Genomic DNA, 21,780 nt, shown 5'->3' on the forward strand with positions numbered 1-21,780 from the left:
CCATAGTCCTCATAAATCGACTAGAGTTTAAAACACAAAGAAAGTGGAATGTAACGGACATCCGGACGAAAAGAGAGTGATCCGGCAAAATTTCCGGGAGCACCGGAGCAATCCCAGAAGTGGAACGTTGTGGATATAGACTAGTGCATAGGTAACAAGTTTGCCTGAAGTGACAGACAAAACGACAAATACAAAAACACAGATCTCAACACTCACCTTTCATCTTCTCCTTAAGGGTGAAACTCCCATGGATCTTCTTCAGCTCTGCCTCCATGGTAAGCCCGCCGATGTCAGCCTCCAGGTGGGTGCGGTTCACCATACCGATGCCAAACACTATGAGTGTGACGTGCTGGGGCTCAGAGCTCACCAGGCTACGCCGCCGCCCGCCTGCGCCAGGGGGCTTGTTGGGCGTGTTGGGTTCCTGCTGCTCGTTCTCAAAGATCACTTTACAGAATGGCTCTGAGGGCCGACGGCCACCTTCTGCAGAAAAGAGATCAGAAAAGCAAAGTGCATGTGTAGAGGAGATTTTAAGTAGATTAGATATCACAATTCAATCATTGTAGGAGCATACCAAAATAAAAGTTTTACAGGTGGTTATGCTGCTATTGTGTGATCAAAACTCAATAAAAATATTGTGGTTCTGAACTTTATGAAGAGTCAGAGGTTGTTAGTGGCTCAGTTGAGAACATGAATCCTTCCCCTTGGAGTTGATAGATGTTAAAACATCCAAGAAGATAAAAGGTTGTGCAAACTGTGTGAATTAGGAGAAGTTGAGTATGAATCCCATTAAGAACACCCATCTTACATGAAATGTCTAATCTAACTCCTGAAATGTTCTGGTGTACTGAGGACGACCAAATGGAGTGGTTGTTTAGATTTAATGTACCGTATATATTTTTTTAAATTAAAAACATCCATGAAATTGCATTCGCTAAACCCACCAGACTCCATGTAAATAAACAGTAATTTCAGCATCAGAATATACACTTTATTCAAAAGCAACAGAAACAAAATAAAACTATGAGAAGCCGTTATGGGTTGTCTTTCCATTTTTCCAACCATCACAACTCAAGTTTTGGTTAAAAATAATGGGAAAATATGTAGGATCAATACACGATAAAAGCATTGTTGTTGTTGTTTTTTTTTTTTAAATGGAGTCTGGTGGGTTTAATGTTAACAACTTCAGAGTTGTTATTTTGTTAAACAGAAAAGTATTAAAGAGGTTTTAAAAAAGTTATATATCTCTGTGGGGATCTTTTCCATGTTGTCAGACACTTAGAATAATAATCTGAGTCCTTTAGTGGCAAAAACAGCACTTTTAGTGGACCAAACTGACACTGAACATTTGCCCTATAGGGTTACATTGGAGCCGGGTCTGTGATTGTTCTTCCTATCAGTCACTTACACACAAAAACATAGGAAAAGAGGGTAAAAAAAAACGGTTACCCATTAAATGCAGGTTTAGCATGACTACATATGGCTTGTGATTACCGCACTATAAAAACAACAACAACTGGGCAAAGTTTTTGTACCGAAGGAACTCATTCTGTCACTATATCAAGGAGGGCTCTGCTGAAACACTGTCCCACCACTACAAGCTACTCTCATACTTAATGAACTCCTCGGGGGAATGTGGCGTCAACAGCAGGAAGAGGTAATATCAGGATACATTGACAAGAAATGAATAAATTATACCGTAATTAAGAAGAATTACAGTACAAGACACAGCAGAATAGTCAGCATTTTGATATATTAACTAGGAGTGCATTATTAATGATAATTAATAATTACAGCAAGTATTACAAAATAACAGCAGCTGATGAATGACTTTTGTATAGGTAGGATCCATAAAATGTCCTGAGAAAAAGGTGTGATGTGTGCAGCATAAAACTTAAATGACATAAGGAATGACTGCAAATATGCACTTCAGGTCAGGAAGGGGAAAAGGAAGACGTGTTGTGAGGGAATTGAGTTGTAACAGCAAGGTTTGTAAGGCAGAGCTAAGGGTGCAGATGGAAGTGATGAAAGGGAAGACAGGAAATAAAAAAGTACAGCAAGATCTTAAAAAAAGCAATATGTGGAACGAAGGTACAAAAAGCTAAAAGAGCAAAGTGAAGCAGGATGGAAATGCATGGGTAGGATAAAGGATGGAAATTAGAAAGTGGAAGACAGCTGGAAGCTGATTCCCACCTGAAAGGCAGTTCTCTGGGGAGCTTTTCTCCAGGATCCCGGTGGGATCGGAGATGAGGGAGTAGAAGTTGAGCAGCTTGTACATGTTCTGCCAACATTCTGCTGACGGCTCGCTCTGCTCTGACACGGTGATGGAGTCGGAGTCGTCCATCTGGATGGCCATGTGGTCAGCCACGTCACGGGAGCCCTTTCTCGACACCTGAAGACGTTACACAATATCCCACGTTATAAAATAAATAGAAATGTCAAAATATGCATCACTGGCCTCAAGGGTCAATAAACAGTCAAGCTGACTTTTTTCTTCTTTTATCGTCCTACTGTTTACTGTAACTGTAGGCTGTCACGATAGAGACAGGTAATGAGAGCTGTATGATGACATCATCCACCGTGACAATAACTTTAATAAACAGGAGAGTTCTGGTTGAGATTATATCTGTGGAAGTCTGTCGTCCCTCTCATACATCTTCAACTTTAATAAAAAATCCCTTCACTTAAAAATATGTTTAGCTAACTTTAAAGCACATGTTCCAACTGTCAGATCAACAAAAAACTGTCTTGGTGAGATTTTGCCTGAAGACTGCAGAATGAATAAAATACTTTCTTACCAACAGCTGACACTGTTTCAGTGAATGGTGGCCATTCTGAGAAATTCTTATTATCTACTGGCTCCCTCTAGGGTTTGTGTGTAGAAAATGACAATTAAGAATGAATTTCCTTATTTTACTAATCATATGGAGATAATGAAGATATCAGTATCACATGAAACTAGATGGGGAATACAATGGCACCAATCATGTCATGCTAGCTTTCTGGTATGGTCACATGACTCTCCTCTTTACAGACATGACCATGCTAATCGCAAGCAGTTTGGCAATGGCCATTTTTTCTAAAATGTAAAAGGCCACTTTTGAATATTTCTGCATACTGGGAGGTTCGTAAACAATCTTACAATTGCTTATCTGGGATAATTATTGCCTTGTGAAACATTATAAACCATAAACTAGAAATCTAGGACATTCAGAAAATGTATAGCTGTCCTAGGGATATTGACAAAAAGGGGGTTTCTCAGCAGTTTCCAGAACAGAAGTGGTCGCCATCCAAATGCCAAAAAGAAATGCAATTCTTGTAGAAATCTCCAAATGTCAAACGTTTTCGATATCAAACAACAGCATGGATTTTTCATGGATTTTTCTCAAGGTCTTGGTGTCTTATTGTTGTATTTTTGAGTGATTTCTGACAACTCTTTTCAATTGACCAATTCTCGAGTGGTAAAAAATGGTAAAAATGAGTGTCACATCTGTGTAACAAATGGTATCAACACAAAAACTTTTGTTTTGTATTGTATGTATTGTTCTGACCTTTGTGTTTAAAAAAAAAAGACAATTCAAAAATCGTAATAAAAGTTACCTTTGAGGTGCGTCGTTCTGAACGTCCGAGGGAGCTTCGTCCGCGAGGCTCCCTTCTCCCCAGCGTGTCCATGCCTGATGGAGGCCCATTAGGTGGTAAACCCCCAGCAACGCCTGCTCCTCCTCCACCAACCCCTCTCTTGCTCTTCAGTGTTTGGGTTCCGCTGCGCCCCGCCCCGTTGAGGCTGCCGCGGGAGCTGCGGCTGAAGTCAGAGGACCTGAAGTGGCGGTACGGCCGGGCCTTGAAGGTGGGTGTCGGGGAGGCAGATCCGGCAGTGTAGCGGCTCAGCTTGATATCGGTCTGCGTGGCCTTGATGTCGTCAATCATGGTGCTGAACTGGTGGATGAGGCGCACCAGGGCCATGTCGACCCGCTGGCTGATGGCCTGACAGGCTGTGGTGAAATCACAGTGGAATGTGTTGTAGTGGCGGCGGTTGAGGTCGTGGAAGGACAGCGGCGCGGCAGTGGGGCCCTGCGGAGCGCTGGCGGATTTCTCCATCACCACCGCATTCAGACTGAACGTCTCAATCAGCAGCGCTGGCTTGAACTCCAGCGGAGGAAGGTTCACCATGCCTTGTCTAAGGATAGAGGGACAGACAGACAGACAGACAGACAGACGGTTATGGAGGTATTTAGCGGACCTTCTATACTTACATTTAAAGTGACAAAACACTAAAACAGGTCAACAAGAATCATTTGTAATAATTAAGTTTTATTCTACCTCCTGGATCTTTTGTTTTTCCGCTCTTTGGAGGTGTCAGAGTCCACAATGTCTGCTCTGAGACACTCTAGGTTGCCAGAAAAAGACAGGTGCTCTCCAAAATACATCTTGTAACTAAGAGGAGTGGCGTCTTGGGCCTGGATGCCTGTGTAGTTCAGCAAAGGCTTGAAAACAACCTGAGGGGGCGGAACAGATATCGAGGCACAAAATGAAGATGGGCGTTTTCAGGAGATACTTATTTATTTGGGCACACAAATAAAGATCCCTTTATTTTTCAATCTGGCAGAGGTGACACTACAGCATTTGCAAATCGATGTATTTTAATCCTAAATATTCTGCACATTTGCATGCTACCAACACAAATAAAAATACTAATACTGATTGTTGTTGATTTCCTGAATGGTGAAGGTTTAGACAGCAAGCACAACATTTGGGAAAAAAAAGACAAAGAAACGCTGACTGGTGTAGTCACAGCACCTGAGCATCAGCCAGTTGAACAGCAGCTGGGCACTGGTTGCCCTCCTCAATGTCGGCCATTTCGTCCTGGCTGGTGCTGTGCTGGGAGTGCTGGGAGTGGGTCCCATCCAGGGTGTTCTGGTCGCTGGACAGCACTGTGTTGAAGTCTGATGCTGAGGGAATTGTAGGAAGGTTACACACCCCACCTAAGGAAGTGGAAGACAGGTTTGGGATACATGTGGTGTGAGACCAGGCTGGTCCAGGAAGCTACTGTTGTGTTTCCCTGCAGGATATGTTCACACCAGAGCATGAGAGCAGAGGAGCAGCTCAGTGGCAGTTTGTTATTTGAAAACGGTTATGTCAGTACAAGCAGCAGTGAGTAAGTAGAGTGCTGTAGGCTAATACACTTCACCACTCCACCGCCTCATGAAAAAGATGTTAAAGACTGAATTAAATGGAAGGCAACCATCGCATTACAGAGAGCCAACATTATAGACATTAACAGCCACATTACATGCTGTTAAAGGTCCCATGACATGGTGCTTTTTGGATGCTTTTATTGGTATTGGTCCCCCAATACCATATCTGAAGTCTCTTTCCCAAAATGCAGCCTTAGTGCAGAATTACAGCCACTAGAGCCAGTCCCACAATGAGCTTTCTTTAGGACCTGCCATTTCAGTTTCTGTAGCTATTGAGGAGGAGAGAGGTCCCATGGCATGAACATTTCACTTTATGAGTTTTTTTTTTAACATTAACATGAGTTCCGCCAGCCTGCCTATGGTCCCCCAGGGGCTAGAAATGGTGACGGGTGTAAACCGAGACCTGGGTATCCTGCTCTGCCTTTGAGAAAATGAAAGCTCAGTTGGGCCAATCTGGAATCTTGCCCCTTATAAGGGGCAAGTTTACCTCCCCTTTCTCCGCTTTGCCCGCCAGAGAATTTGGCCCACCCATGAGAGACACAGCCCCCCCCCTTCCAAAAGCTACAGACTCAGAAATGGCATATACTAAGGAAAGCTCATTGTGAGACTGTCTCTAGTGGCTGAGAGGTGTGCTGGAGACCTTCAGGTTTTTTTATCATTTTATATTTCCAACTTTTTAGTCTGCCTCCAAAGAAGGCTGCTCAACGAGCAGCCGGGACAGCAGAGACAGATCACAGGGGGAAAATGGCGTACTGTCTTGGGCACATATCCACACAATCAAAAGTGCTCTGCTAAATTGTCAATTAAGATGTATCTTTTCAAATCTCAAGTGGGTGAATCCAAATACCATTGAGGGAGGATAAAACCAGCGCAAAATGCAGCTGTTTGTTCCTCTGTACTCCCACACATCATCTGAGTCACAGAGGGTGTGAAAGAGCAGCGCTGTGAAGAATGAACAAACATTTCAGGCTGCTAAACTCCACTAACATGCTCTGGTTCTCACAAAATGTCTGGCAGGAACAGTGAGGAAGCGACATGACTTAGTCTATCCATCACAGTAGCTCTACTGCAGGCCTGTAGCACAGTCACAAGGGATTCCAGAGAGTTTAATAAGCTACCAGTTTCCTGTTTTGATATCAAACACATTTTATAAGCCCCTTTTCAATGGCATGTCAGAGGGCTGACAGACTAGATGGCCACTAATAACCTAGGTTGTATAAAGATTTAAAAACTGATAAAGGAAGCCCTGGTGTTTGATTGATACTCAATATCGTCCATGTACGGTATCTGTACTGGTATTGGTATACAGATAGGTTTGCATTGTTTGCTCAAACTGCTTTGACATCTTGTCTAAATACGCATGAATTGCTCTGAATGGTAAAACTCATCCATATGGCACTCAAGGAAGACAACTTCTTGCAAATAAAATGTCATCTTGGTCTTATTGTTTAAAAAGCACTATGCATAGGATTTGAATTACCCGAATTTGGTGCCTCCCAGTGGAAGTATAAAACATGACAGTGACAGACAGCAATGCACACTGCCACTGAGTTTGTCTCGTCTTTTGACAAATAAAAACTTCTGAATGAAACAATGACAAATTATTGTATATATGCTATAATCACAGAAAAAAAACATTCATAGTGGCTTTGACCCATAATATACAGTATTAATTGTTAAATGTCTTATCAATTTCCCCTCCAGCATGAATGATGGTAATCTTATTTTATTTACACACCAACAACCTACCTGATTCTGGGGTTTTCTATGGGACAGATTGACACAGAGTTCTAGGTGACTATTAAACTAACTAACAAAATAACGGGACAAACTAACTGCTAACTAGCTAACTAGGTCAGCACAACACTGAGCAACCATCCCTGACCTCCTTCTGCTTCTTGGCTGCTAAGTGTTGGTAGTTGTTGGTACTGGTAGTGGTTGACAGGTGAATCCAGTGGGTCTAGTAAAACTGCAACAACATATACATTCTTATATGTTATAGCTGCTGTACTAGCTGAAGCTCAAAAAGGTTAAATGTTAGATGTCAGTTACATGTTAGTATCTATTCTAACAGCAAAAAAACACTGAATAACAAAGAAAGCATAGCTAACTTCAAAGTTCCATAGAGATGAGTTAATCTTAAGGAAGTGGAAATCCTATCCTTAATCCTTATGTAAGGGGTCTTCTGAATTAAAATACGTTTTTAATACATATACAATGAGGATTTAACAACTGGAAAACAGCCATCCAAGACAAACAATGTCTGACCTGTCTGCAGGCTGTTGTGCTGGGAGCGATTAACTGGGGAGTCCTGGGTGACAGCCCCCGTCCTGTTTCCAACAGCATTGGACATCCAGTTGTAAAAGCTGACGGAGGAGGGCTCTGACAGCAGTGGGTGCTCGGTAAGCATGTCCGTCCCTAAACTGTTTCCTGAGCCCCAGAAGAAAGAGATTAAGAGCACATTACATTATGGAAAGACTACTGGACATCACACAGATACCAACTGCTGTCCATGGATCATTTTTATCCTGCATCATAAGGGCACACGTTGTATTGTAAATTTAAATTTGGGGGTTATAAAAGTTATGACGACAGGGTTTGAACACGCTTACATTCTCATTAACAACAACAAGGAACCAAAACATGTAGAGAAGAAGCAGGGGATGCTGAATGTTGAGTAGGGCTGCGTACTGTATTTAAAACTATTTAGGCACCAATTGAATTAACTCTAAAGTATTGAGTATGGAAAAATGCCTCATCGTTTAAAACCCAATTTTCACTACCTACGGAGTATCAGCGTCAGTAAGCCAAAAAGCATGCTGCATGCTTCTCCCAATGAATAATCATGTTTGTGATTGGCTGTCTGACGTTACACATCATAGAGACACGCAGGAAAAACTCTACATTACACAAGGTCAAGTAGTAAATAAAAGATCTGTGACGGGTGCCTGGTTAGCTCTCCTGGTAGAGCGGGCGCCCATTGATAGAGGTTTACCCCTTGACGCAACGGCTGTGGGTTCAATTCTGACTAGCGGCCCTTTGCTGCATGTCATTCCTCCTCTCTTATCTGTAAATTCTAAGCTTTCCTATCCAAATAAAGGCCTAAAATGCCAAAAAAAATCCTCTTAAAGAAAAGAAAAAGAAGAAAAAAGAAAGATCTCTGCTGTAACGTTGTAATTTCTTTTGTTTTAAAACTGGCATCAAAAAAATTATTGTTTAGGAACCGGGATCAAAGTCCTGGTGTTGGTAGCGGTATTGAAAAATGTTAAACGATACCCAGCCCGAATGTTGAGATCATGACACGCAAAGGCACACTGACTCTGCATATCCGTTCACTGTGGGCATGTGCTCAAGAAGGGACCAAGCCGTGAATCTATTTTTGATAAATTTTTGATTCACACTATTGAACGGCAGAGGTCAGCCTTGCAGCAAGATAAATGACAAGAAGACATGATGTAATCAAGTGAACACCATTCTGTGGTTACCAGGACCTTCCACATCCTGTGCAACAGCGGGGGCATGAGTACCTGTGCGGGTGAGGGAGCTGCTCTTGGCTGCGGTAGCGGCAGACGGTTCGTTCCTCTGGGGCATGCCCTCGAGCAGATTGTGCAGACTTCGAAAGCTGCCTGTCAGATTACTCAGGAGGCTCTCCTTCCTGGGGCTGTCCTTAGCAGGCAGGCCAACACGGCTCACATGGGCTGGTGAGTCAGCTGCTGTGTCACCGCTGGTGTAGCTTAGCGACTGGTATGGATGGGAGCCCTGCGTATGACAGATGTACAGAATATGTTCACACCATACCACACTGAAAAATAAAAAGCCATAGGCCAAGATGAGTGGGATATATGGTGACGGCCATGATTCATTTATGGGGAAAAAAAAGTTGAGGTGAGGTTTTCTGACAAAAGAGCTGAACCCTGAGATGGTATAAACAAACACACTGGATTAGGCAGAGAGAGGAAAATGTCATCCCTCCAATCAGTGCCAGCTCTTTTCTGGCTCTCTAACAGTGGAATCACCTTCATGCCAGTCAGGACAGCACTGTCTGCTGTAAAATGTCACTTTGCAAAAGTACTTTTTGTTTTCTTTTAAGGCTGCAACTAATTGATAAATATGCTTATTTCATTATTTATTTGTTTTTATTTATTTGACAGGAGCAGTGCCAGAGTTAGCTATAAGCTTATTCTCATCTGTAGTCCCCGGGCAGGAAACCGAAAATAACATCTCTGTCAAAAGGGAAACCTAACACTGGAGTATAAAAACGTAAACAGCAGTAAAGGACAACAATCAAATTTCACACACATGGATTAATGGCTCAACAACTTGCTCTGCAAAATATCAGATGTTTCCTGTTGCTTGTTTTGTCCAATAAACGGTCCAAATCCCAAAGTGACTATCACAGAAGACACATTTGAGGAGTTGGAGCTACAGAATCTTTGGCAATTTTATAGACTGGATTTAGGAAAATTGTATACTGTTATCTACACAATCTGGTTAATTTACAGTGTGGCACAGTACAGTTGTGAAAATATGTAGAGCTGAAACTGATTTTTCTCTCACTTGTCTATAAAATGTCAGCAGATTAATCAGTAATGGAAATAATGGTAGTTGGAGTTAGAAATTAGCATGTATACATTGCATTTATAAGGTATACCTGCAAAATCTCAGATAATGGGAACATAATTCTCAGAGGTGTACCTTTATCCTGAGTGCTGACTCGTTGTGTGTATGGGACTTGGACAGTTTCCTCATGATCTCCACTCCGCTGACAGGACCAGAGTTTGCTTCTTTTGGTGGGGGACGACTGCTTGCTCCCTCCAGCAACATGGTGTGTTCACTCACTGTGGCTTCACAATAATAACATCAAATAAAACTCCAAAAAGAACCATATGACTGCTGCAAAAGTAAAGTCTAAAGATTCATACTGTATAATTTATGTCTAAATCTCCATTCTGCTTACAAGTGATAACAGTCTACTTATTTTGGTGCAAACACTGAGAAATAGAGGTTAGGAGTTCCACTGTCCATCTGTGGTAACAGATGGGTGGGTGAAAATAGTATTAGCACACTGAAAGTTGTAAGTTCCCACCTGCGTCAAATTCAAATTCAGCTCCATCGGCGCTGGTGTCACTTTGCAGCACAGCACCGTTGTCCAGGCCCAAGATGGTCTCACCCTGGCTCTGCTGAGGCTCCTTGGGTTTGGCAAGCTGATTGGGCCTCATCAAACCAATAGCTTTGAAGCCCTGAGTGACCACTATAAATTTCATCCATTGTCTGGCCAAAGCAACCAGACCCTTTTTTAGAGTCACAAGGGCTGGAACACCATCATTCTGGGATGGAAAAGATAAGAGGAAAGAACTGGATTAGTGTCAACGGTGTCTGATTCATTAAAATAGAGCACTTAAGACCACTTAAATGAAGTGGTGATTATTTATTTATTTATTTATTAACGAGTCCAAATGAGATCATACAAATGTTACTAGCCACTTAACTACACATGGTCAAGTCAGAGATTCCTGAAATGTAGCTAGTGGAAAAGAATAGATTCAGAAGCCTTGCACTTACCATGGTAGCCTCCTCAATGACAGAGTAGTCAGCCTGCTGCAGGTAGCGGTGAAGGATGTTACAAAGCATACAGGAGGGATTCTCGTGCAGGTAGCGAGCTCTTTTAGTCACACGGTTGTACTTGCTCCGGATGGGGATGTGAATGCTCTTTTTCTGTTGGGCAATGACAAAAGGTTTTGAACTAGTGCACGTCAATTGAAAATAGATGTCGGAGGTTTTGGACTCCTTCTCATTGAAAAGCTGGTTAAAAATGTGATTTGATAAAAATGCTAACTGATTAAATCAAAAAGAAGGATACTAGACAGTCTTCATATTTGTTTCGGTCGACAGAGCTTCAGATTTGCCTTGGACCAGCTCATAGTTATGCTGCTGTGGGTCTAGATTCCCGGGGGACTTCCTTTGACACACTTGTTTCCTCTCTTTTTCCATCTGCGTGCATTCATGTCCCTGAAATGCTTGTTACTAACTTATGTTTTCTCGCGTCACAGTTTTCCTTGGATTGGGGGGGGCACCTAAATCATGGTTGTGGCTGCCACCGTGGTCTTGCTCAATGCCCTGCTATGCCCTAACTATTTTTTTCTATTCATAGTTCCACTATTATACTATAACTGCCTTTGTTCATCGTTTCAACTGCTACAATTATTATGAGTCATATTTCGCTATATCTGTATCAGTGTCCAAACCGGCAGCAACAGATGCCACACACAAAGAGTCTGGGTCTGTCCAAGGTTTCTGCCTAAAGCCTGTTTTTCCTCACCAATGATGCACCAAATGCTTGCTCGTAGGAAATTGTTGGGTCTTTCTAAATTATAGAGTGTGGTCTCGACCTGCTCTTATTGTTAAATGTCTTGAGATAACACTTTTGATATTATAAATAATATTGAATTGGACTGAATTGGATGTATTGCTGACCTCAAGAGCTTCGGTCATGATGCAGCCCATAACAGCACACACGCGCAGTGTGCCCTCCATGTCCAGCTTGCGTAGAGAAGATTTCAGCTGGTCGATGGGAACCAACCAGGCTCCAATGGCAGGGGTGGCTGTGCTGAGAAGATTCAACTGCCTGTAAACACAACAAAGAGTTAGATGATCTTTTATCACCTTGTCAAAACTATTGATCAAGGTATCCTGAATTAGCTTTTTTTCCCCCTCCTGTTATAGATAAAACACTGTATGTAATGTGTTATCATGACGTCAACATCATCTCACAACCTGAGAGTCTAGAAATTGATTTCAGCTCATTTATTCTCAACTGCAGACACAGGACACGTGTTGCAATAGGGAGTTGAATTCAAATAAAACTTAGGTCCACAATACACATTCAGAATGAACCGGCCCTGTGAGGCTGACAAGGCTGCATCAGCAGCAAAAGCCTTTTTTTCTTCTATTTTTTTTATGGCTGGCATGAATTTTCATAAAAAAAACTCTCTAGCAGATAATAGATCATACTGTACTTACGACACAAATATCACTGCCACTTCAATCTCAACCAGTTAACAGTGTGATGTGGTAATTTTTTTTGTCTAAATGTGTATGTAAAAATGTGTTGAAAGAGATCTATGTGTCATACCTGGAGATGGCCTGTGAAGGTGAACGCACATTTGTGGGAGCAGCAAAACTGAACCAGATCTCCCTAATGGTCAGCTTCATGCTGCTGGAGTCAGGTGGCGGGGGCATGAGGGGGAGGTCTTTCTTCAGGTCGTCCGACTCCACTCCTTCATCCTACACAGCACAAGATCACACAATTTAACAGGTGGATGAGACAGGCTGGTGGGAATAAGTTCCAGAATTGCATTTTTGTATTAGATTTTATGGCTATCATGTGTGACTGGAGCCCCAAGACATCCCAATCAGCCTGATTACAGCTTTGATTTGCCAACATGGCTTATTTTGCAGATCAGAGTGGATGTTTCCTAGTTTGATGACTTTAATCTCTTTTTTCTCACTCTGATCAGACTCAACCAAAATATTTCAAATTAATATAATTGTTTGATATGGATTTGCACCAGTCGTAACGAACAAGACAGTTACTCAAATCTGAATCAAAGACAAGGGCAACGGTCTGATTTGCATGTTTGCAAAATATACACATATAAACAGAAAAGAAAGAAAAGAACAAAGGAATAATCCATCTTTGTCTCGTCAGATCAGTGGCGTGGAGCTTTGATTCTCTGTTAACAAGTTCACATCCACCTGCACTTTCTACGACATTTAGGAGTGAGTGAGTTTGTCAAGTTATGTTTTAACTAGTGCTGTCAGTTAAACGTTATTAACTGCGTTAAAGTATTAAGCCATGGTTTAACTGCACTATAGGCTGAGTCCTAGTTTACCTTGTGCCCTTTGTAATTTTATTTTGTATTGCCCTGTTTTGATCTCAAAGAAAGGGCTGTTGAAAGGGCCATTTGTGTGACAAAGTATTATTTTTTCACCCTTTTTTTGACGGACAGTGTTACATTGTGTGACACTGTATATATATATGGGACAAAAAGAAATCATGGGACATTTAGAATAGATAAAAATGTGTGATTAATTGCGAGTTAACGATGACATTTATGCAGATAATCACGATAAATATTTTAATCGTTTAACAGTACTAGTTTTAACAAAGTAAATTTCATATAGAATGAAGAAATTGGCTGGAAAATAATTCATTTTACCCTCCCAATAGTTGACGTCTGAGAAGAAGATGTGGAGCTTAACTCTGCAACGGACTGTGACACTCAAAAGCCATGGTAAAAATTCAGATATTAACTGCGTTAATACAGCATATTTAAGGTTTGGCTAGTGTTAAAGCAAGTTTGACGTTGGTTCCAATTTCTTTTTGTCTTGAATCTGAGAAATAAAGATCTGAAGGACAGATGCAGTTTTTTTTTTTTTGTCATTTCTAACCTGGTCGTCTGAGTCCGAGTTATCATTGGCATCAGAGGCCGGGCTGATAGCATCATGTGGCAGATTGTCATCAGAGACGTCGGTGCTGTAACCACTGCCGGTCTGAGAGCCTGTTGAACCATTGGACTTAGACATACCCGTCTTCCCCCCAGTGTCTGAGCGTCCCATCACACCAAATGAATTGTAAAGAATGGCTCCTGACTGGCGGCCCCCTGCAACAGAAAGCATAACAAATTCACAAATCTGTGCACATATTTCCTTGTGATGCAACTCATCTTTGTTGTTGTCATTGAAGTGATAAATCGGCTGTCTTTACCTTTGACAGTGAGGTTCTCGATGCCACATTCAAACATAATCCAGCCCCATTTCTCAAGAGATGTTGCGGAGCGGCCGAGATCGCCTGCTGTGGCCTGGGCTTCGGTTTCATCCACCATTGAAAACTCCTCCATTTCCTCCAGGCCAAACAGCACTTTGGACTTCTCAAACGGGATTGCTGTGATTGCACATGTGCCAATGTCTATGGTGGCAGAAGAAACAACGCAGCGGTTAGAAAAAACTACATTACTAGGATGTTTCCTGTTAAATATTTTGACAAAAAGGTGATTGGGGAGAACAAAAAAAAAAAAATTTGAAAAAGACTATATTACAAATAAAATATAAAAAGCGTGAAAGCCCCTAAATACGTTTGCTTGGTACTGTAGATCAAGTGAGGGCACTTTTGCATACTGTTTAGGGACAGCTAGTATGGTATATTGACAAAGAGGCTGTAGGTTTTGTAAAAGATCAGCGGACCACTTTAAAAATTGGCACAAGGGATCAAACATGGCTGCCGTCTTCGTGAACCAACCTGTGGAGTCGAGGCCTCGCAGCTGGCTGTGAATACGGTGAACGTTCAACCTGGCGGCGATCTCTTTGCCTTTCTCGATGCCGGCGTTGGAGCGCAGCGAGCCCGAAGACTGAGGCTGCATCTTGGTGGCTGAGGCGTACTTCTCCAACATGACTGATGGTCGGCCATGTTCCGTGGTGTTGGGTGTCTCCTCCACAATACCCCTGAAGAAAGAAAATGTGTGTTTGTATTTCAGCGGGGTTGCCATCACATTTAAGTGCATGTCAGATGTTGTGGAGTCAAAGAAATGCACTGTTGATTTTTTACTCACTATAAACACTATTGTTCAGTACAAAAACACACATCACAAACAGACAGACACGGAGTAGTGGAGGCGTTACCTGTTCATTCTGAACTGGGTGGCAATCCTGTCAAAGCACAGCGCCACCAGAGACACATGTGTGACACACTTATTGGAGCATGACGGTGACCCCTCCTCTACAGAAGCCTGCAGGAGGCAAAGGTTCACCTGCAGGAAAAGAGAACCAAACAAAAACACTAAACCAGATAGAACTAAACCCAACTGTGCTGTAAAATATTGTTCTCTACCTGGAAATAAATAATAGAGATGGCCAAAAGAATCAAATTATTGTTCCACGGTAATAAATACAGTGATAAAATGATTGGCTTTTCCAAAACGTAAGATTGTTTTGTCAGAGCACAGTTTAAGGCTCAGTTGCTGGCCTCTCATTGTTCCGGCTCATGGGTCTTACCTTGGGGATGGAGACGTTGGCTTGGAGGCCCTTGATTTTCACATTATCAGGTTTGACGGACAGGTCCGTCTGGCCATGGGTGATGTTGAGGGAGCCAGGGGTTGTGCCCTCGGTCTTGGACAGCTTGTGCTCCTGCTTGCCTGTTTGGCTCTGTGTGGATCCAGATCCAAAAATACTCATCAGTCAACAAAGCCACTTTTAAAATTGGAAGGATATTTGTTGTCAAATCTCAAAACATTTTGAATTCAAACTAAATGTATAAGGATTACATACTATTGAGTTACACCATCACAGGAATTAAAGCTTTCCCTTTGTGATTCGAAACAACTTAAATTAGAGTGATTTGATTCTCAAACACTGATTATTAATTAACATTCAAAATCCTCTATCATGCTGAATAATATTAACACATCAAGCTGTATTGCTCTGTTCTGTGCACTGTTGTACTTACGGACTCAGTGACTGTGGACTTGCTGATCTGATAGGCTTCATTGAGGACTTTCCCATGCAGGTCATCCAGAATGGCTGCAGGATGACGAATACTGGCGAAGTGGACCATGGATTCAATGTACCTGAAAAAGACCAAACGGACCGACCGCTATAATAAAACAATACAATTTTGCAAGAGCACCGTCATATTTTTATTTTTAATGTTTTGCGTGTGTGTCTGAGTGTGTTGCTGCGTTTCCCTGTGTGTGTGTGTGTGTGTGTGTGTGTGTGTGTGTGTGTGTGTGTTGTGTGGGTGTGTGTGTGTAACAATGATAGTGTGTGCTGTGCACGGGTCCCTCATACACAAGCCTAAGCGCAAATTTACTAATGCTATGTTGAAATAACAATGAAATGCTTAACCGCTTTGGTCTAAGAAAAGCCACACGAGACATAAAAGACACATGTGCCGAGCTTTGCGCTGCGCCGGCTACAAATAGGCCTTAAATGTTTATCCAACTGATTCTGATATTTATAAAAAAAAAAAAAAAAAAAAAAAAGGAAGAAAAAAAAACCCTTTCAAAGCAGAATCAAATTTACTGTGTCAGTATTTGGAGGTTAGCCTCTCTTCAATCACCTAGCTAGAGTTTACCCATCTCATGCTGCACTAAGTGCTTGTAGGACAAACCCAGAACTGTTAGCCTTTGGCAAAGATTCACACTGGTAGACAACCAAAAGCAGGACCAGACTCTCAATCACTGTCAGGGGAATCATAGATCTAAGATACAGATATGTGCTTGGGAATTAAACTGGCTTTAAGTCCAATTTGTGCATTGGGCTAAAAATGAAAATAAACGTAACTAACAATTAGTGGTGTAAGAAAGACGTTTAGCCAATCTTGTTTTCTTATCAGGGTTTTCAAACTGAGATTTGAAAATCTAATTTTAAGGGAAATATGATTAATAAAGCAGCATGACCAAAACCGAACTCTATTAACACAGACAGATACAAAAAAAGAAACATATAAAACAAAAAATAAAAAATAGTGACTACCTGTCCAGGGATTCAGCCACAAGGGGCGTGAGCACCACATTGACGGCTCCCTTCACCTCCACGATGGCAGTGGTCCTGGTCTGAGCTAAGGGCTGCTCCAGAGTCCAGTCATCTGTCGTTGTGTCCTCATCTGTGTTCTCCATGGCCCTCTTATCAAGTGGGGTGTATGGTGTACTGTGGTGGAACAAAGAGACGATCGTGGATCATGAGTTATATAATAATAATAATAATAATAATAATAAAGACAATAATAAAGATAATAATAAACTCAACACAAGCTGCTGTTTGAAAGGACAGTGTGAAGCAATACATTCTTTGGATTGAGTTTAATGAGATATACAAATACATTAAAACACACTTTTTTAAGTGGATGGGTTTTTAATTAAATATATCTCTGTTCAAAAGATTGCACGCAAGGTATCGTGAAGGTATTTGGCAAAATTGCGGGCAGACCCATAGATGACCTACATGACCTGGAAAAGGTCAGGTCCTTGAAGAAGGCGAGAGCCATCCTGGCTTATCCGAGTCATCCCTTGTGGGCTGAATTTATGCTGCTACCATCCGGGCGCAGATATATTCTGCCACGATGCGGAACGAATAGATTTAAAAGGTCATTCATTTTGGCTGTTATCCCCATTGTTAATAATACCCTGTAAATTCAAATTATGTTGTACCATGGTCGTGTTTATATGTTGTTTGATATTTATACTGTATGCATTTGTTACTGCTGGCTGTAATCCAAATTGCACCTCGGGGGTTATAAAATTACCATGTACCTTGTACGTTGTAGGGTAGGGTGGGTAATAATTTAAGCTTTTGTCCCAATTCGATTCTTTCCCGATATATGGTTGCCAATTTGATTTGTATTGCAATTTTCATTTATTGCGATTCTAGAAGTATTGGCATTCAATTGTATTGACATTTTCTTTTCCTTCTTTAACAAAAACAAAAGTTGAATAATATATACGTAGAGACAATATATCATGTGACATTTCGAAATAAAAATAATTGTTTAAGAAAAATGCACATCACATGTCAGTCAGACATTCACTTAATTTGTAAAGAAGTACATAACATGGGTTTTCTGCTCTCGGTCTGTTTAGCTGGAAACGCATATGATGTTTTCAGCCGTACCGTATATACAGAAAATATTTAGGAGAATCATTGGTAATGACATTTTTTTTTTTTTTAAACATTGAAAAGGGAAACAAATCGATTTCAAAAATCGACGCAAAAGAAAACTCGAAAACACATACAAATTTTTAGATTATTCCCCCCACCCCTATTAAATACCTGTTGTTCTCTCCCATCAGCTGAAGTCCTCTGTCAAATAGAGAGCTGGCTGATAGGCCCTGCTTCATCACCTGTAATGTAAGAAGAAAGTGTTACACCCCAAAACATATGTCCTGGGTGTATAAGGCGTGGATACATGCATTCAACCATTTCAACAGCTATTACCTAACAATATGACAAAATTCTGAACTAGAACCATAGTACATTCCATGCTGAGGAAGCCAATAACCTCGCTACATGCACACAAAGACTGTTAGTTATTGGTTAAAGACCTTAAAGCTGGGAACAGAGAGCTGGTCGAAGGAGGCAGCACTCTCCTCACTGGTGGGTGTGTCCAAATCTAAGGGGCGGTGCAGAGAAGACTTGGAGGTCCTCTTATTGGTGGGCTGCTTGACAGACCAATTTGAGACCTAGCAGAGGTGAAGCATAAAGTGCTTTTATTGGACAAAAAAAGTAGTCACAGTGAAAATAAACCAGCAAGGCATTACCACATTTTATGCTTTTAAAAAAGTATTATATGGAGCCAAGTAACACTCACATGCAAATGCAGGATTTTTTTCAATGACTGGAGGACCCTAGGATTTTGCACATGTGAAAGACTTTACCTGGTAGTGGGCTAAGTAGCTCTGGTAGCACGCCATGACGTGCGGTTGGCGGGTCACAGGGCCAGGTTCAGCAGTCTTCTCCGCCTCCACTGAGCTCTCTTCCTCCATGACCAGGGCTGAGACAAAGGAGGCCTGGGATGTGTGGCTGGGCAAGGGCTGGGGTGGCAGTGGGGGCAGCATTGGGGGCATGGGCAGGGGACGTGGCTCAGTGATCAGCTCACCATTAAGAACGTAGGTGAGGGGTCCCTCAACACTGTGGTAGATAGAACTCCGGCTGGGGGGGGGCAGAGGTCAACATGTTTACACATGGGCATCAAATGGTTATACCAAGGTGTGGTTCAAGCCACACACCACCCACACCAACACCCACACACACACACAAATTAATGGCGTTTTGTTTACCATAACGGAAACCCTTAAAAAGTTATGAGTTTTCTAAATCATAATTTAATTATACATAGCAATACAGCTGAAGTCTTAACAATGGCAACACTAAGCACCGTTTTTTTTTTTTTAAACAGACTGCCAGCCAGAATCTATGATACCTCTTTTCTGTATAAGGTTGAATTTTCCTCTTTCAGGAGACAGAATTAATTGTTTGTGTTGAGGCTGTATCAATCAAAAAAGCATGTTCAAATCAATAACTGAGAACATTTTGGGTAATAGAAAAATGACAAGGTAGTTGCAGAGCAAGACTAAAATCCAATTTGCCAAACACCCCAGCAGGAAGTGGCTGCCCATGGATCAAACATCTCATTTGCAACAACCCTTCTGGATCACATCAATCCTTGAGTGATCGAATCAAAGTAATGAATGAAAACTGCAACGTGTTAAGCTTTGGGGCAGAATGCTTAACACAATGAAATGTAAAACTTGTTGGGTAGTAAACATGAAAATGTCACAACACAGTTAATGTATTCCTGCACATTATGCCATAAAGACATTTTGAAAATCATCAGTTAGTGTGAGCCATCAGAATTATTTAATGACTTGTGACTTATTTGATATTTACTGCCGGTTTTTCACGTAAATCTGAAATGTTTTTTAGGTATATGCTGTTTAAGACCTTGCTGTTACTGTAACGCCAACATTTTGTTTTCAAAAGGCTTCCATATTATTTGCTTCTAACTCCAGCTACCATTAAACTTGAAAAAAGACATAGCATACATTATACTTCTCTATTTAACTGAGTTTGAATACAAAATACATGTTGTATATTGTATCATAACACAACAATAGGTTTGTGTGGGTTTCCTCTGGGTGCTCCGGTTTCCTTCCACCATCAAGACATGCATGCTAGGTAACTAGGACTACAGTAAAACATTTGTCAACTGGCTAACACTGGCAAGTTTACAGAAATGTTGATTCATGTGCATTGATTGTCCTACTAAATACATCTTAATACCTTCAAAATGTCACAGTACCGTCCCTTTATGGGAATGGACAAATTGGAGACACTGACTGAATAAAACGGTCTTCCTGCATTCATAACAAACTTAAAATCCATCCATCTATCGTCATCGTCGCGGGGGGAGCAGCTCCAGCAGGGGACCCCAAACTTCCCTTTCCGGAGCCACATTAACAAGCTCCGAATGAGGGATTCCAAGGCATTCCCAGGTCCGGTTGGAGATATAATCCCACCACCGAGGCCTCTTCCCAGGTGGCCTTGCCTGAAACACCTCCCTAGGGAGGCGCCCAGGAGGCATTCTTACCAGATGCCTAAACCACCTCAACAGGATCCTTTCGACGCAAAGGAGCAGCGGCTCTACTCAGAGCGTCTCACCATATCTCTAAGGGAAACGCCGGCCACCCTCTTGAGGAAACCCATTTCGGCCCTGGATCTCGTTCTTTTGGTCATAACCTAGTCTTCATAGGTGACCATAGGTGAGGGTAGGAACAAAAACTGAACAGTAGATTGAGAGCTTTGCCTTCTGGCTCAGCTGTCTTTTCGTCACAAACTTAAAAAGTAAATCATAAATCACAAATCCTTCAGAATGGCCCCTATAGCATTATTTAAAAGGCAAACACTTCAAGCAATCTGGCAAAGTCAGAAGTTGCTAGACAGGTCATTAATTCATTTGCTCTTACAGATGAGAAACGAGAGAACCTTTGATGTTACTGTGAGCGAAGACTCTACCATAACCTTAATCCCATGCTTAGCTTTGTACTTGATCTGACCATCCACTCAGTCTCCTCTCAAAGGTTCCAACCCCTTTAACTTTGAGAACTTTTGTAAGTTCCACTAAAGCTGAGATCGATATGCTCCATTTTTTAAAGTACATTATCATTCAAACTGACCTGTAGTTTTCCATGTGATACGGGGGCTGCTGCGGCTGCTGCCTCCTCTTCTTCTTGCGACCGGGGTACGTTCCTGGACCCTCATCGGCACTGCTTATTGGCTCAAAGTCCTCGGCAGCAGAGAAGTAAGCCTCGCTGTCGGCCACAGACATGCTGGAGTCGGCAGAGCGGTACTGGTGGAATGTGTTGGAGTCCGCTGAAGGCGTGAAGGGAAAGGAGCCGTAGCTCCTACGCTGGCGTGGCGAATCCAGGACGTTCTCATCGCTGCGGGAAACCTCGCTGCTGAACTGGACGCCTCCAGACAGGACTGGTGGAGGCTTGTCGGCGAAGACGGCAGCTGACAGGCTCTTGGTGCTGCCCAGTCGACTTGAGTGTACTGAAGACTGGCGCTTGAGAGGAGAGCAGAGGGGTGAGCGCACCGAGGAGCGGTCCTGGGAGCTGTTGGGTGAGACTGGCGAAACCTCTGGGACCTCCCCTAGGGTGCTTCACAGAAAAAGGAGGAAATAACAACTTGAAAACCATTGTTGACTGTGTGAGGAAATTAAAACTATAAGATTGTATTTAAAGAGTCAAGTTAAACTTTATTACTCCAAAATAGGAAAATTTGGTTGGTCGAGGTGCAGATACTCAAAACCAGTCATAAAAACATATACAAATATAAATAGTAATATAAATAAATGGAAATATCCTTTATGCATTTCACCCCTTTCATACATCTGACACGCACACCAATCCAAAGACACACTTACACAGGGAGAGCATTTTCAAACACCCTACACTCTGACAACAAACACATATGTGTGCAAACACACCCAGGTACCCTCAGCATTTTCACACACACACGCACGCACGCACGCACGCAC

The 21,780-nt window shown here is 42.0% G+C and overlaps 1 protein-coding gene across 14 annotated transcripts in view; it reads right to left on the reverse strand.

Moving 5' to 3' along the window:
* The window catches only part of kiaa1109 (KIAA1109 ortholog), an 82,355-nt gene that overhangs the window by 36,183 nt on the left and 24,392 nt on the right, over nucleotides 1-21,780 (reverse strand). For 13 of the 14 annotated variants that reach the window (XM_032500049.1, XM_032500057.1, XM_032500056.1 and 10 more), the window contains exons 28-50: nucleotides 20,918-21,400; nucleotides 18,620-18,893; nucleotides 18,287-18,424; nucleotides 18,015-18,085; nucleotides 16,722-16,895; nucleotides 15,694-15,814; nucleotides 15,243-15,392; nucleotides 14,871-14,998; nucleotides 14,491-14,693; nucleotides 13,960-14,160; nucleotides 13,644-13,855; nucleotides 12,325-12,476; nucleotides 11,667-11,817; nucleotides 10,755-10,907; nucleotides 10,279-10,519; nucleotides 9,888-10,036; nucleotides 8,720-8,951; nucleotides 7,461-7,622; nucleotides 4,795-4,979; nucleotides 4,318-4,493; nucleotides 3,598-4,174; nucleotides 2,191-2,389; nucleotides 217-480 (exon numbers count right to left, since the gene is read on the reverse strand). In XM_032500049.1, coding sequence (XP_032355940.1) covers nucleotides 217-480; nucleotides 2,191-2,389; nucleotides 3,598-4,174; nucleotides 4,318-4,493; nucleotides 4,795-4,979; nucleotides 7,461-7,622; nucleotides 8,720-8,951; nucleotides 9,888-10,036; nucleotides 10,279-10,519; nucleotides 10,755-10,907; nucleotides 11,667-11,817; nucleotides 12,325-12,476; nucleotides 13,644-13,855; nucleotides 13,960-14,160; nucleotides 14,491-14,693; nucleotides 14,871-14,998; nucleotides 15,243-15,392; nucleotides 15,694-15,814; nucleotides 16,722-16,895; nucleotides 18,015-18,085; nucleotides 18,287-18,424; nucleotides 18,620-18,893; nucleotides 20,918-21,400 — 4,796 coding nt within the window. The remainder of the gene's footprint in view (nucleotides 1-216; nucleotides 481-2,190; nucleotides 2,390-3,597; nucleotides 4,175-4,317; nucleotides 4,494-4,794; nucleotides 4,980-7,460; nucleotides 7,623-8,719; nucleotides 8,952-9,887; nucleotides 10,037-10,278; nucleotides 10,520-10,754; nucleotides 10,908-11,666; nucleotides 11,818-12,324; nucleotides 12,477-13,643; nucleotides 13,856-13,959; nucleotides 14,161-14,490; nucleotides 14,694-14,870; nucleotides 14,999-15,242; nucleotides 15,393-15,693; nucleotides 15,815-16,721; nucleotides 16,896-18,014; nucleotides 18,086-18,286; nucleotides 18,425-18,619; nucleotides 18,894-20,917; nucleotides 21,401-21,780) is intronic. The other variant, XM_032500047.1, reaches the window with a different exon arrangement.

Source organism: Etheostoma spectabile, chromosome 20 (assembly GCF_008692095.1).
Source record: "Etheostoma spectabile isolate EspeVRDwgs_2016 chromosome 20, UIUC_Espe_1.0, whole genome shotgun sequence".
Taxonomy (NCBI): Eukaryota; Metazoa; Chordata; class Actinopteri; order Perciformes; family Percidae; genus Etheostoma; species Etheostoma spectabile.